We start from the raw sequence: 16,910 nt of genomic DNA, 5'->3' as shown, positions 1-16,910 counted from the left end.
GCTGCACCTCGCCAGGTGACCTCATCCCGCGTCATGGCCTTAAGTATCACCTATGACGTGATGATTCCAAAAACACATCTTCGGCCCCAATCTTTCCCCTGAACTCCAGATCCTGTTGCCTGGCTGACACTGCCACTGAACATCTACCAGGAATCTTGAACTTTAAACCAAAACAAACTTTCGATTTGTCCAATCAAACCCGTACTCCCCCCTGCAACCTTCCCCTTAATCAGTAATTGGTGTCTCCATCGTCCCAGCTGCTCCGGTCAAACACCTTGGAGTTCTCCGTCACATCTCCTGTATGTCCCACATTCAATCTAGGAACAAACCCCACTCATCAGCCATGCCTTCAAAATACATGCAGATGCCAATATTTGTCACTACCTCTACTGCTTCAATCCTTGTCCACGTCACCATCATCTCGTGTCTAACTCCTAACTGAACTTCCTGTTCTACCCTTCTCCCTGTAGTTCTCCCCACCCCCACTCCCTATTCCAAGCCAGAGGGACATGTTTAAAACCCAAGACCAATCATGTTAGTCATCTGCTCAGATCCTTCCCGTGCAGCTCCCTCTCAAAGCCCTTACCAGGGCCTGCTCAGCCCTCCGTGATCTGATTCTGCACTCATCTCACATCACTCTGCCCCCCTCATTCACTCTGCTCCACCCACACAGGGCTCCTTGCTGTTCTTGATTATGCCAAGCGTGTTCCCACCTCAGGGCTTTGCACTTATCTCCTCTGCCTGGAATGCTCTTCTTTCTGCCAGATACATGCTTGGCTTGCTTCCTTACTTTCTTCAGATCTTGGCTCAAATGTCACCTTATCAGACAGAGAAGCTTTACCAACCCACAGAACACAGTAAGCCCTGATCATGAATAAGGTTTTGAAATTTATCAGGTGGAAGAAGAGGCACCCAAGAGAATGATCTATGCTGAGGGAAGAGTTTATGCAACAGTGTGATACAGGATAGTGTGCTCAGGAAAACTGTAAGTCAGTCATTATTTTCTGGAACATGAATTTTAGAAGGGGAAGCAGTCTGGCAATTAGGCTGGAAAGGGAGATAAAGGCCACATGCCTTGTAAAAGAGCTTATATGTTATCTTGTAGATGATGGAGACTCCCTGAAGAGTTTTAAGCAAGGGAGTGGCACTGTTAATAAAGAAGAGTATATACAAAGTAACAGAGTAGGTATGGGGCTGGGGGCTGAGACTAGAGTCCAAAAGATCAGCTAGGAGAACGCGATGAATCTTGTACTCACACGGGGAATATGACTAAGTTGGGACTGTAGGAAATGCTTACAGAGAAACAAGAGGTAAAGAAAAAGCCAAGCTTCTGCTACCTAATGTGGTACCAAGTGAGCCACCACATCAGAGAACTCACAAGAACACCAATGACAGCCTTTTCTTAAGATGACGGAGGCGGATGATGGGCATGTAAGATACAGCATCTACCCAGCTACGTCCCGGTGGTCCTCCGCCCCCGGAGCCCCTTCCCCACCTGGTTAACTGGCTGGAGGTTTAGATGCCAAGGGAGGTATAGCTGAGTCCTATGGTTGATATTCTACTTAATGGTATTACAGAATCTGTTTTTCCTTCGTGAAAGCAAGCAGTTCTGTGGTATAGTAGTGAATAAGGAGAAAGAGTGGCACAGCCTAAGAGTGGAGACTGGGAAAATGGGACCTAGCTCTAGCTCTGCTGCGGAGTCTGTTTAAGCCTCTCCATCCCTGTACTTCTTTTCTCCATGACTCTCCAGAGTTTACATCCTACTATTTGGGGGGGATTTTGATGCTCTCTATTTCACGGAGAAGTACCACAACAGCCACATAAAATGACATTTTTAGAGTCATGCCTTCTATAAATTAATTTTCCATTTACGCATTTTAATGTCAAAAATTACTGAAATTGTTATTAAATATATCTGAATACTGGGAATAATTCTGAGATTCAAAAGGAATGTTCTTTTTTTCTCCCTTTCAGCTGCTAAAGTATTCCTCCAAAGAGACTGGATATGAAAGGATAATTTGATGGAATGTATTTTTTTGAATCACCAATTTCATTGCTCTCCAACCAACTTTTGAAATTTGGGATACAAAAATATGAGTTTTTCTTATGATGAAATAATGCATAAGAGTAATAGAACAATTCTTCCCAATTTGTTCCATTAGAGCTCCCCAAACAAACCTGGTTAAACTGGTATTTTTTTCAGTTTGTTTATTCACTCATGTACTCCAAGTATTTAGAATAGTATCAGACACACAGCAGGCATTCATTCTTACACAATGAATGCGTAAGAAACTTATTCCAACAGAATGGATAGAAAGTTCAAAAGGAAAGCTAAAATGTTCTAGTTCCAGGCAAAGCGCGACCACTGTTAGCAAAGGGTAATGCCAACTGAATGATACATTTATAGCAGAAAACCAGTGTGTTGTGCTCTCATTACTTACTGTATCTGCAGCAGTGAGATTGATACCCAGTCCTCCAGCTCGTGTGCTTAGCAGGAACACAAAGATATCATTCCTGCAGGAGAGAGTGGGGTACGTTAAGAGGAACAACTGAAAAAGAAAAATGGCACTTGGCATAAGAGAGTGATCTCTGAATACAAAACAGCATCTTCAATACAAGTTCATGGTTTCCAATCTAACCTTATGCATTGTCTAGTTATTTTTTTCATCCCTACTCAAAACTACCCTCAAAATACTTCCACAAAATTTCCAGGCCGTCAGTTGTGTTCACCTTAATGTTAAAGCATAGACTAGGCTTCTGTTTCCCAGAGTGAATTAGAGTGTGTAGGAAATCTTAAAGAAGAGGAATTGCCCCAATTTCCAATTCTGGGTTTGCTAACTTAAAGAATTGGTAGGTAGTTTGATTCCAAAATCTAACTGCTGTTTCCTTGAACCAATTTTTCTATTTTCTTCAGGGGTCTTAAAAGTCTCAGTTAAATAATTTCCAGAAAACATGTAGCAGACTCATAAAACCTTTGAGACCTAAATTCCTTTCCACTCAAAGATCTTAAACCATCTATTTTGTGTGTAGAGGTTGTTCAACTAAAGGAATAAAGTCTATTAAACTAAAAAAAAAAAAAAAAAAACAGCATCTTACAAAGAGTTCTGGTGGTTACCTAGGCCAATCTAACGTTTCTTTAACACACTGTTCAAAGGTGCTCTGCGGCTAATATCAAACCATGGTTGTCATCTTCCAATTTGCAGATATACTTTTGCTGCCCACTAATACTGACTGATAGGCAATATAATTACAAACATGTAGCAAATATAAAAGAAAAGTTTGTTATCATGGCAGTAGAGGCCTCTTTCTATATGTTAACAGTTAAATTTTTAACAAGTCAAACCACTCCTACTTCATACAGAGGAGATAAATCAGTATTTCCTATGTTCCCCTGAGGAATCATGAGTTCCAGAAATTTGAGAATTAATGATTATAATTCTAAAGCACTCATTTTCAGATGAAGAAAGTCCGTCCCAGAAAAATGAACCGCGGTCAGGACTTCTATGTAGGTATCAAGTTGAACTTAGGATCAATCCATGACAACAGGCTGGAATTAAAGTACTTTTTAATGAATGCCCTTACAACACAGCCCTTACAAGAAACAGTTAGATATAGTTTTGTTTCATGTTACGTCCTTTTCCAGAAACCTAGAATTACAAATAAACCAGTAGGTGCCACTGTCACTCATTCAGGCAACAAGTATTTACTGAGTATCTTCTAGGAACAAGGTGCATGCCAGAGTACAAAAGCAGGCTTTGACTGTAAGATTTACCTATGTATATGCATACAGTTAGGGGCTCAGTTTGAATCCAGCTCTTGCAGACACCATAAATACATTTTAAAATTATCTTGTATTTTCACATTCCTAAAACCCGATGTTATTTTCCAGAACATTTCTAAGGGATTGCATTATACCTGAGAGCAAACTTTGCAGTCCTCTAAATCAAGTTGCTAATCCCCTTTCTTTATGACTATAATGAGGGATACAACTGGAAATTCATTTAGGTCAGTGTTATTCAAATTGCAGGTGACACCTATCATGGGTCATGAAATCCGTTTGGTGGATCTGAACCACATTACAGAAATAAATTAAAGAAACAGAACAGATTAGAAAATACTGTAATATAGCACAGGTCGTAAGGGTAAATGCTGTTTTGTGAAATTTCAGGTATGGTATATAGGTACTAAATCCCAATGTAAAATGAATATTATTCTGTGGGTTCAAGTAAAAACAAACTGGAAACACTGACATCGGGATGCTTTCATCCCTTGATGCTGTTCTTCCTTGATAAAGTCACTTGACTGCTAAAAGTCTGTTTCCTGGATATAAAATTGGGATGCTCTGAATATAGTTGAAGTGACTAACTGATGACATATCAACAGTAAACATGGTATCAGTGAAGGAGCTATTTTGTAATAAGCATCTTGGTTAATCACTAAGCTGGGTAGGTGTTAGTAGAAATCTGCCCTTTATTTGCATTCAGTTAACACGACTTTCCTAGAGGCAGGCATGGCATGGATAACAGCATGTTTGGAGGCCTCTGTAGGACATGATTCCAAAAGCTCTATACTCTTAACATAAGTTCTACTTGTTTATCCTTGAATATTATCATAAAGTTTAATATTTCATAATTTTATTTATTTAATTTATAAGATGTTATCTTTTATGGTAAAATCATACAAGGCAAACCAAACAGTTAAAAGGCATCTGCCAGTTTACAAACACGTTTTCCCATAGATACGGGATGATGTAAATGAAAGTTTGATACCTCACAGCCCATAAGAGAATACTTAACCAGAGTCTTCAAATAACAATTGAGTTTTCTAGGCCGTACTAATCTCTATAGAAAAATCCTTCTCACTCTGGCCCTGAGAAGCTTGCTTTTCCCTATACAGCTCTCTTTCCTGCTTTGGTGGATACAGAGGCAGGGGTCAGAGGCTTCTTTCCAATCAATACCTGTGTGAGAGCTAATGACAGTCACCCAATGGTGAGGACTCTTTTGGGAATTCCTAAGGAAGTCCAGAGCCTGAGCATGGGCTGGGGGGTGGGGAATGGGAGGGGGACAGGGAGGGAGGTACAAGGCAGTTGGGAACCATAATTAAAAAAAGGGCAGAAGCAGAAAAATGGGTCCTTTCCACAGCCTGGAAAGCCAGAGAGATAAGACGCCAGGTGTGATAATCACTTACAAACAGGGATTATTATTGAAAAAACACCAGTTAAAGGAATCTAGGTAAAAATGACAAACTTAGAAATATAACGGTGGAAAGTGCCTTTTTTTAGATATTAACTTTGTGTTGGGAAGATGCCTTTTAATGATGAAGTAGATGGTAAGTAGCAAGGTTTGGCTGCATTCAATATAATTTTATCATACTGTAATGGAAAAACAAGGATCGTGTAAACCTTGGGCTGTTAAAGTCAAAGAAATTAGTTTGCATCCTGAATCACACTGAAAAATATCTAAATCAAACTGCTGAGAATTCCTTTCTACTTAATAAATCTAGTATTTATCATGTGGATTAATGTTTGGGAGGCTGCCACTGAACCAAGAAAACAGAATCCCAGGGGCAACATGATGGTTTGGGTGCCCTCTAGGGGGCTGAAAAGGAATCTCAGCTCCGGGTCTGTGTTGAAAAGGGCCTCAGAGACCCGCTTCCAGGTGGTCTGAGATATACGCCTAGGTCTCACTCTTACTCTGCTTGAGTTAATGACCTTACTCTGCTTGAGTTAATGAGGCCAGTTTGTACCAAAATACCCAAATAGTACCAGGCACGTTGCTGCCTGAAGTCAAGACCTGCTGAGTGACTGAAAAAGAGCCAGAATGAAAGACGACACGAGCGCTACAAAACTCACATCAGGAAAGAAAAACCCACAGTACACTCCTTTTTCTCATGTTTTCCAAAGGGTCACCTTGAGAGGTCAGATAACGGGGGAATCCATTTGGTAAATGTCATGGGGTAGGAAGAAGTGAAGCAAAGGCCAAGGCACCCAGAGCAAAGACCTTGTGAACAGCTTCTAGGATCACGCACTGGTCACATGTTCTGAATGTTGCCCAGTCAGGACATCCTGGCCAAACAGTCTTTAGTCTCAGTCAGACTCTTTCCTGGAAGGATCCCTCACAAATAAATCTTGTATGAAGGGAATGTAAATGGCTTTTTATAGGAGTTCTTGTTTACTCTGGCTGACCTTTGAGAGCCACAGGGCTTTCCAGTTGAAACTACAATTTTTTCTTTTGATGTCTTTTCATTAATAATAATGAAATATTTGGCAAGGCATGCTTTTTGTTTTCAAGAACACCTGTCTTTTTCTCAATGTTGGCCTACTGCAGCCACTCAGATTTGTAAGTTGAGACACTTTTTCCCCATTTGGAGGAGTCTGCCTGATAAACCTCCGTCAGCACAGCCAAAGTTCATTTCTTCCGAGTCATAATCCCAACTCTAATCATCTCGCTCACAATGTAGGCAGAGAAGGAGATTTCAGTTTGTTGTTCATTTTGCCTAATATTCAAATGTTCACTCTGAAAACAAACAAACACCTCACTGCTCCCTAAATAATTCTCAGTTGTATGGTTTGGAAGCTCAAGTAAGGTTTCCCAGAAAAGCTGTGCAAAATAAGATGTTTACTAAGTAGATAATAGTACAATTTAACGGTCAGCTAAGCTTTTAGAGCTAAGCTTTTTCAAAACTACTGTGTGCTACTGGGATTGCCCAAATAACTGCTCACAAGTTAAAAAAGAGATTTTGAAGTAATAAATTAGATACATGTACTGATATTTTCCACTAAAAGGTCACTGTAAAATATACTAAGCTCTGGATCACACAGTCCAGTTTTCTGGGAATTGGGTCGCCTAGAAGAACAGCTGTAGCTCTACAACTCAGAAGCCCACATCATCAGAAGTCAACATACTACAGCTCTGGTTGCAATCTAAATCAGTAAAACTCTCTACAAAGCAATATGACAATATGCACAGTCTTAAATGTTCATATCCCTTCACTCAGTGATTTCCCTTGTTTGAATCTATATTCAGAAAATAATCTGAAATGGTGACAAAGCTTTTCATAAACAAAGTATTCACTCAACATTTTAACAGAAAAATGGTATAGAGCATACCTAATGTAATAGAATATATTGGTCACCAAAAATAATGATTACAGACTTTTTAAATGAAATGTGAAAACGTTTGTGATATAACTATTAAGTGAAGAAATCAGAACATACAATCTTATCTATGGTATCAACGTATAAATATAACCACACACACATTAAAGACTAAGGGATAGGGCCGGCCGTTAGAGCTCCATGCTCCTAACTCCGAAGGCTGCCGGTTCGATTCCCACATGGGCCAGTGGGCTCTCAATCACAAGATTGTCAGTTCAATTCCTCAAGTCCCTCAAGGGATGGTGGGCAGCAGCCCCTGCAACTAAGATTGAACACAGCACCTCGAGTTGAGCTGCCTCCGGGATGGCTCAGTTGGTTGGAGCACGGGCTCTCAACCACAAGGTTGCCAGTTCAATTCCTCGAGTCCTGCAAGGGATGGTGGGCAGCGCCCCTGCAACTAAGACTGAACACGGCACCTTGAGCTGAGCTGCCACTGAGCTCCCGGATGGCTCAGTTGGTTGGACCGCGTCCTCTCAAACACAAGGTTGCCAGTTCGGCTCCCACAAGAGATGGTGGGCTGCGCCCCCTGCAACTAAAAACAACAACTGGACCTGGAGCTGAGCTGCGCCCTCCGCAACTAAGACTGAAAGGACAACAACTTGACTTGGAAAAAAGTCCCGGAAGTACACACTGTTCCCCAATAAAGTCCTGTTCCCCTTCCCCAATAAAATCTTAAAAAACAAACAAACAAACAAACAAACAAACAAAAGACTAAGGGATATAACAAACTGTTCAGTGATGGGATTGTGGGTGATTTTTATTTTCATCATTAAATATCTCTCAAATTTTCCTCAATAGGCATTTTAAGATATAATGATGCCAGGTGTTACTAGAAAAACATAGCTTTGCTGTTCATGAGATCCTCAAATGTACAATATCAAACATGTTAGTAGAAAATAAACACAAACAGTAGTAGGTGGAATACTGATTACTTAATGGATTTTCTTCTAACACACAACTCATGCCACCTCATACCAGTGTGCCTACATGAGATGCTGGCATGCCTGGAGAAAATACAGGCAATCTGGGGGAAAACACAGTCTATAAATTTTGTACATAAGATTCTTGTCTATTGGAGCTCTTAGGTTGGAAAAGGTAAGGAGATAAACGTAAGGTAAAATATGTTTCATTTGATTTCAGAATCAAGAAAAGCCTGAAGATCAGCTGGTAAACATTTTATGGTTGAGGGCATCCCAATGGAGGGTCTTGGGGACACTACTATGCTTATACATGTCTCAAATAATCAAATTAAGAATCTGCTGGGGATGCTGGATGGCTCAGTTAGTTAGTGTGTAAGCTCTCAGCAACAGGGTTGACGGCTCGATTCCCACATGGGCCAGTGAGCTGTGGCCTCCACAACTAGATTGAAGGACATCGACTTGGAGCTGATGGGTCCTGGAGAAACACCCTGTTCCCCAATAAAAAATAAAAAAAAATAAAAAATAAAAAAGAAGCTGCTGATACTTCTGCTAGGTGAGAAGCTAGTTTAGGCCATCCACACAGTTGGTTCAAGGTAATAAACTGAAACAAGTCCAAGGCAGATCTTCCCTTCTATTGTTAGTCAAACAGCGCCAAAAATCAGACATACAGCTTCAACTTAGAAGTTATTGGTCTGAGTATACACTGTCAACATCAGGAGATAATCTCCTTACCTGTGCTCACTGTAAAGGATCATGCAATAGCAAAAATTTTCAAAAGCAAAAATTCTCAATCAGAGGGCATTCTATGTTGAAATATGGATTTGTTTTACACTAAATTGGTTTACAATTGAAATAAACCGTGCTTCAAAACTGAAAGAAATTAAAAATTGTAACCTAAATACAAATGGCTAAGTGCTTAACTTTCTTCCCAAGAATGCGAAAGTTAAATATTAACAGATTACACAAAGACCAGAAATTCAAAGAGTGTTCTGATTTATAAAACATTAAGAGTTACTCTATTCCTTAGTTCTCCAGGTTTCAGGAAGAAAATTAAGGGTGGAGTTCAGCAGACCTGTCACTAGCAGAGCCTGGCTTTCTCCTTGGAGAGAGCAGTAACCAGACTCTGCTTATTACAATGAGAACCTGCACTTAGGATAATTATGGCTCTGTAAGCCATCAGCATCCAGCAGGTAGTATTTGAAATTTCATAGGCTCATTATCAGGTAGAAGTACTGTAACTGAGAGGTGCCAGCTGAACAGAATGCACACTGCTGCAATTTGTCATGCTGCACTGTACTGCTACAAGGCTGGAGAAAAAGCAGGGGAAAGGAAGCTTTTTTGTTTTTTTGTGTTTTTTTTAAACTCATACAAAGTAAAACAGGTAAGCAAAAACAAACTAAAATCAACTATAAGTCAACACCCACATATACAGCCACTGAGTGTTGTGGATTTAGGAATACAGCCTTGTGGATTTTTTTCTACATACATATTATCCACATAAGGATAATTGGGTCATACTCAGAAATCATTTCTTTTATTGCCCAAAGAAACAGGGACGGATTTAGTAAGAAGCAGAGTTCAAATACAAAAATCATCAAGTATTCATCTCTCTCTCTCTCTCTCTCTCTCTCACACACACACACACACACACACACACACACACACACACACACACACCAGATCTGAACTGCTATAAGCAGATTTAGCTACCTCTTAAAACGGCAGGAACTATATATCACGATCACTTAACAATCTGAAATGTGTTGGTATTTCTTTTGAACTCACCATCTCAAGCACCAGAGGAAAATCAAACGAGGATTTTTCTAATTCCCATTAACATTACCTGTTCTGAAAATCAGCAACCATGTCCCGCCTCTCCGAGATCTTAGATGAGCCATCAAGCCTCATATAGGTATGCTTCCTATAAACCATATATTCCTGTCAATCAAGAGTAAAAAGATACAATCAGTCTGATGCAAATTACTGTATTCCAATTCCCATAAGCATCTACCCACCTTCTACCTCATCCATCCTTGGGGCAAGTCATCATATCCAGAATGAGGAGAAAGCAACCTCAAAAGTACAGGAATTTAATTTGTAAATGACTTTATTGCTAGTGCGTAAAAATCGAGGGTAACCTGAAGACTACAGCCCCCCTCAATTCCAACTTGGAAACTAATCTTACTCCTGCAGCTTTCTGTAGGGTTCATTTAAAAACAAACAAACCCCAAAAGGAAATGTCTAAACCAAAATGGCTTCTCGGTACCAACTAGATGTTTCTCACAGCTATGGACTAAATAAGTAACACTCACCCTAAGGTGTTTCTCCCCAGCAAATCCTTGCTGACCAAAGTCCTTGAATTTATAGCCTAAGCTTCCTTTTCTCAGCAAAGCACGCGTCACTGTGAAGGGAGGCCTAAGCGTCAGAGTCAATGTAAGACAAGGTGACTTTCCATGGCAGAGAATGTTCTTAACATCATGTGTAAGAGGAATTACAACTTTTGAGAATGGAGAAGAGACTTCAAGAGATGCAGTGAAGAGGACATATCTCCATTTTCAGAAGTTGCAATTCCCCTTACAGATGATATCCAAATGAGCACTGATTTCCTCTTTCATTACCTCTGATTAAAGGATTACATTTCAGAAAGTCCATTTGTAGAGGAACTATTATCAACAACTCAACACAGCTGCCTGTTTATAAAAAACACCATGAAACAGTTATTTCAATTCTAAAATACCTTTTCCCTATTGAAAAAGGCTAATCGTTTCTATGTTTGGGAGATGTTTGAGTGAATTAATTTTCTGTGCAAATGTTCTTTTATTGCAATATTCTCGTAACTTATACCTGGCTGAGTATTTCAGCACACATCATTGCTACAATCTGGTATGGCTGGTGCAGTGTATGTGGCAGCCTACTCTTAGGGCAAGTAAGAGCCAAAACCCCTTAGTAGCTTGGCAGAGGTCTCTGGCTAGGGTACCTGGGAGGTGAAGCTGGTTGACCCTGCAGACAAGTTCACTGAGGCACACATTCTCATTGTGTTTTGTATGTGTGTGTATGTATGTACATGTATTTACTTATTTACTATTTCTTTCTGTCTCCAGGTCATTTTTTAAGGGCTTTGATAATCAATGACGGGCAGAAAACATTCAGCCACAGTGAACCTCAAGTTCACATTTACTGGTATAGCCCTATAATGGAACAGGGTTAATGACAGAAGAGTAGGGGTGTTTTAGATTAGGTGGAGTTTGGGAAAGAAAGTGAAAAATGATAGCATGATGATGGTCTTCAAAGGCTTCCTACCTCGGCAGCTAATCCAATCAGGGAACGCCACCATCCAGAACAACAAAATGAGATTATACAGACAGGCATCCTACAGATTTGGATTCTAACCAAAGGGTGGGCTTCTTCCACAGGCAGTATTTGGCCTTTTAAAACAGCACTTCTAACCTCAGTGAGGGAACTGAATGAATCTTCTTGTAGATCTTGCTATTTGTATCATTTATATATCAAGTTCCGCACAATACCAGAGATGTATGTCCTAGACCATAATCAAACCAATGCTGATTACAGACAGCCTGTTACTGAGGCAACAGAAGTGAGTATTTTCAGTTTACTGCTCTCAGCCTTTGCTCTGCCACCCAGGGGAGTAGTGGGATTTCAGAAGGCTTAGATGAGTTTAGATCCTATTTCAGTAAATAGCTTTAAAAACAACTAGTAAATGGACATGGAAAAAGCAGTTAAAAGCAGAATAAGAGGAATGTCTATAATCCTCATGCCATGCCATAGAAAAACATCTAAAAGATAACGACTGAGCTATAAAAGCAATTCAGTATTTCTTTCATTCACAAATTCTGGCTATACCAAATCTATTCTACATGTCTCTTTAAAATTCTAGGCTGTTTAGAAAAGTTACTTAATCAAATGTTCATCTAGAAAGAAATGCCTAATTTCTTCCCACTGTTAATTTCAAGAACTGTGCCCACTTCCATTCCTAGTTGTTTTCCTATGATCCTAAAAACATCTCGTTTTAGTATAAAATTCAATTCTATTTTGTTAAAATAAAAACAGAAATTCTAACGGCAAATGATTTGATAGTACTTATAGCACTTTATATTCTTTTCAGAGCCAGCTGCTGATACCTGTTAATTAAAAACTGTCTATTTGCTGAGTTTTGCAGTTGGATATCTTTTAAAGATGGTACAACTCTCCAAGTCATCCCCCAACTTTCCGTAATTTATTCCCATCTGAGGACCACTGCTGGCTGGCTACGGCTTGCTGGATGGTTTACTGTGGTTTATAGGAACTGCGTCATGCTTAGTACATTAAAAAGGGCTTATGAGACAGAAAGACTAACCATCATCCAGCCCTTCCTTACTCTAGGCACCTTGTAGAAACCAAAGGTATCTCTCACCTCAGTCTAGTTTTGGTATTTAGGAAAGGCTTAGAAAATGATCTACCAGTATGATTAAATTTCCTGGAGCCTTGTAGCAAGAATTCCTTTGGCTCCACTTAAAGCAGCAGAGAGAGAAGAGAAACCAAATGTAGACCTTCTCCCTTTCCCAGAGGTCTTATAATTTAGTATCTGCCTTTAATTAAACAAATACGAACACCAGTACTCCCAAGTCAATTCTTATGGCTCAATAACTACTAACCAAAGTAAGCTCTAATACCGCTTGAATAAAATAAAAATTATGGCTTTTAACATTTAGGAAGTCTTGAGACCTATACAGTTCTAGTAGATACTATTTTTTAAAATTTTTAAAGAAGTCAAAGGGGTTATGGACAAGATGTACTCTTGGCATTTGAGTAGTGATTCTCAACCAGGATTAAAAATACCCACGCACAGACCCACCCTAGGGATTACGAGCTTGTAGGTCTAGGCCAGGGCTTGGACTGATTTATTTTTTAAAAGATCCAGCGATGACTGTGATAGATACCCTCTCTCTGCAGCTAAGAACCACCATTATGGAGGGAAGGCAAGGCAGCTCCCTTAGAATCTAACTATTTCAGCGCGGCTCTCAGGCGGGCAGCACTGGCAACGCCTGAAATCTGGTAGAAATTCGGCATTGAGGGGCACATCCAGACCCAGCAAATCAAATCTGCCTTTAACATGGGAGACCTGTGAGTACACTGAGGTTTGAGGAACACTGTTGTAGAACACATCCGTATGCTATTTTTAAAGTACTGGAACCGCTCTAACATAAAATAGAGAGAAGGCCTGGTCGATAAAGAAGGGTAGGGAGTCGAAGGCCCCACTGGCTCAATCTCTGTCTGGGTCTCTTATCCTCTGCTCCATCCCACCAGCTTATATACAAGTTGAGAAAACAGGTCAGCTCTGGCTCATATCCCTCAGTACTCCTTCTCAGCAGTGGCCTGCAAACAGGGGTAGCAGCATAACTCAAAATAGTTTCTGCAAGTGCCTCTCACTCCTTCAAGTATCCTAAATGAAAGCAAATGCTCCCGTACCCAGTGGTGTAACGCAAAGGACTAGGTTCATCTTGCAGCACGGTAGAAGTGACGATGATGAGGGCTAGCGTTTCCTGAGCCTTTCCTAAGTGACAATCACTATTCTATGTGTTTTACTTGATTTTGCTCATCTAATCCTCGTTACAGCCTTTAAAGGTAGGTGCTGTTATTGTCACTCCCATTTTACAGACGTTAAGTAAGGTCTCTAAAGTGACAAAGGCAGTAGGTATTGGAGCTGGGACTCGGGTCGACTGAGCCTTTGGCTTAACCTCTCTACTGCTTCCCAAATGGAACAGAAGCTCCCCACCACTAGGGAAATAAGGGCGGTGGGGTGAGAAGCCCCATAGGGTTCTTAGTATATTCTGTCCATAACCCCCATTCATCATCGTTATAAAAAAAGGACAATTGGGCACTTGAAAAAAATAAAGGCAAATGCTTACCGATCTGTAACATGAATTTCCGTTCTCAGGCTTCTTTTCCTCAAAGTTGCCTCTGATGTTCATTTAACCTAACTTCACTTTCATAAAACCACCCGAGGGAAAGACTCAGTATGATCCACAAACCCACAGACGTGGTGTACCTGTTTCCCTGGCTATGCCCCTTTCCATCTTTGGGGTCTATCACCAGAAAAAAGTGAGGCTCTTCTCAATGTCTATTACAACTTCTCTGGTGTGCAGGTAAATCGCACCACGTGAGTGAAATATGGCAGCTCTCCTTCCCTTATCTGATTCAGAGCGCTGTGGAGCAAGCCGGTCACACGGCACTCACAGGCCCACCATAATCTGCCTTCACACTACTTGTGTTATTTCCTCTTCTACACTATATGCTCGTCACAATGAACTACTCTCCCAAATGTCTCCTACCTGCCATCGCTGTGCCTTTTTATAATACATCTGGCTTCCTTAGTCTGGAATGCCCTTCGCCCTGATGGCTGAAATTCTATTTAACTTCAGTTCAGATGTTACTGTTTATATGAAGCCTTCCTCAAGCAACCCAGTTAGAAATAAATGTATCCCTCCTGCTTTCTTCAGCTCTGTTTAGGCTTCATTTTTGGCCTCAGTATCAAGGTACACTTGACAGTTATTTGTGTTTGTGATACACACACACACACACCCTCTCCAAAGATACATTCCTTGCAGTCAAAGACCACGTTTAACTGGTATTTACATCTCCCTAGCAAAATGCCTTGCTTATAGTTGGCATGACGATGAACTCCACAGAACAAATATAGTATAGTTGTAAGCTGACATATTTCCTTCTACCATTCTTAAGAACTAATGAAAATGCTAGTTAATTTGCTTTTCATTCCATGGGACAGTTTTAGAATACCCAGCTTTCCAGTATGTTCAGAATCACAGCTCCCAAAGGTAACTTGGAGTTCTAAGAGAAGCCAGACCATAAATGATAGAAAGTCTGTTCAGCATGACTCCTTCCCTAGTGAGGTACTTGCTGACTGGGCAAGTTATACAACCCAGTGTCTCAAATATCACCATTAGCCATTGGCCACTAATATAACTGCTGTGGCTAGGCTAGGAGAGGGAGGAGGAGAGAAGAAAGAGAAAGAATGGGGGCTAGCAAGAAGATGGCGACTGGGCTGGCAAGCGCGGATGGCGGTTTGCGGACAGTGTGGATCCAGCCTCCAGTGAGAGTATAGTGCCGCCAGAGAGAATAAAGTGGTATGACTCCCCTACCTATGGCTCCGTGGGTGTTCCTTTTTGGCCTCACCATATCCTGCGTTCTTGTATGGGGAGCGGGAGCAGAGACCCCGCAGGCCGCCCTGCATTACAATGGTTTACTGTGGTTTATAGGAACTGCGTCATGCTTAGTACATTAAAAAGGGCTTATGAGACAGAAAGACTAACCATCATCCAGCCCTTCCTTACTCTAGGCACCTTGTAGAAACCAAAGGTATCTCTCACCTCAGTCTAGTTTTGGTATTTAGGAAAGGCTTAGAAAATGATCTACCAGTATGATTAAATTTCCTGGAGCCTTGTAGCAAGAATTCCTTTGGCTCCACTTAAAGCAGCAGAGAGAGAAGAGAAACCAAATGTAGACCTTCTCCCTTTCCCAGAGGTCTTATAATTTAGTATCTGCCTTTAATTAAACAAATACGAACACCAGTACTCCCAAGTCAATTCTTATGGCTCAATAACTACTAACCAAAGTAAGCTCTAATACCGCTTGAATAAAATAAAAATTATGGCTTTTAACATTTAGGAAGTCTTGAGACCTATACAGTTCTAGTAGATACTATTTTTTAAAATTTTTAAAGAAGTCAAAGGGGTTATGGACAAGATGTACTCTTGGCATTTGAGTAGTGATTCTCAACCAGGATTAAAAATACCCACGCACAGACCCACCCTAGGGATTACGAGCTTGTAGGTCTAGGCCAGGGCTTGGACTGATTTATTTTTTAAAAGATCCAGCGATGACTGTGATAGATACCCTCTCTCTGCAGCTAAGAACCACCATTATGGAGGGAAGGCAAGGCAGCTCCTTAGAATCTAACTATTTCAGCGGCTCTCAGGCGGGCAGCACTGGCAACGCCTGAAATCTGGTAGAAATTCGGCATTGAGGGGCACATCCAGACCCAGCAAATCAAATCTGCCTTTAACATGGGAGACCTGTGAGTACACTGAGGTTTGAGGAACACTGTTGTAGAACACATCCGTATGCTATTTTTAAAGTACTGGAACCGCTCTAACATAAAATAGAGAGAAGGCCTGGTCGATAAAGAAGGGTAGGGAGTCGAAGGCCCCACTGGCTCAATCTCTGTCTGGGTCTCTTATCCTCTGCTCCATCCCACCAGCTTATATACAAGTTGAGAAAACAGGTCAGCTCTGGCTCATATCCCTCAGTACTCCTTCTCAGCAGTGGCCTGCAAACAGGGGTAGCAGCATAACTCAAAATAGTTTCTGCAAGTGCCTCTCACTCCTTCAAGTATCCTAAATGAAAGCAAATGCTCCCGTACCCAGTGGTGTAACGCAAAGGACTAGGTTCATCTTGCAGCACGGTAGAAGTGACGATGATGAGGGCTAGCGTTTCCTGAGCCTTTCCTAAGTGACAATCACTATTCTATGTGTTTTACTTGATTTTGCTCATCTAATCCTCGTTACAGCCTTTAAAGGTAGGTGCTGTTATTGTCACTCCCATTTTACAGACGTTAAGTAAGGTCTCTAAAGTGACAAAGGCAGTAGGTATTGGAGCTGGGACTCGGGTCGACTGAGCCTTTGGCTTAACCTCTCTACTGCTTCCCAAATGGAACAGAAGCTCCCCACCACTAGGGAAATAAGGGCGGTGGGGTGAGAAGCCCCATAGGGTTCTTAGTATATTCTGTCCATAACCCCCATTCATCATCGTTATAAAAA

At 40.9% G+C, this 16,910-nt stretch overlaps 1 protein-coding gene across 2 annotated transcripts in view; it reads right to left on the bottom strand.

Moving 5' to 3' along the window:
* The window catches only part of INO80 (INO80 complex ATPase subunit), a 119,801-nt gene that overhangs the window by 12,880 nt on the left and 90,011 nt on the right, over nucleotides 1-16,910 (bottom strand). For both annotated transcript variants that reach the window (XM_074327899.1, XM_074327898.1), the window contains exons 28-29: nucleotides 9,920-10,014; nucleotides 2,442-2,514 (exon numbers count right to left, since the gene is read on the bottom strand). In XM_074327899.1, the coding sequence (XP_074184000.1) occupies nucleotides 2,442-2,514; nucleotides 9,920-10,014 (168 nt within the window). The remainder of the gene's footprint in view (nucleotides 1-2,441; nucleotides 2,515-9,919; nucleotides 10,015-16,910) is intronic.

The sequence above is a fragment of the Rhinolophus sinicus genome, linkage group LG03 (assembly GCF_036562045.2).
Source record: "Rhinolophus sinicus isolate RSC01 linkage group LG03, ASM3656204v1, whole genome shotgun sequence".
NCBI lineage: Eukaryota > Metazoa > Chordata > Mammalia > Chiroptera > Rhinolophidae > Rhinolophus > Rhinolophus sinicus.
This window is presented reverse-complemented; position numbering and strand designations above follow the sequence as displayed.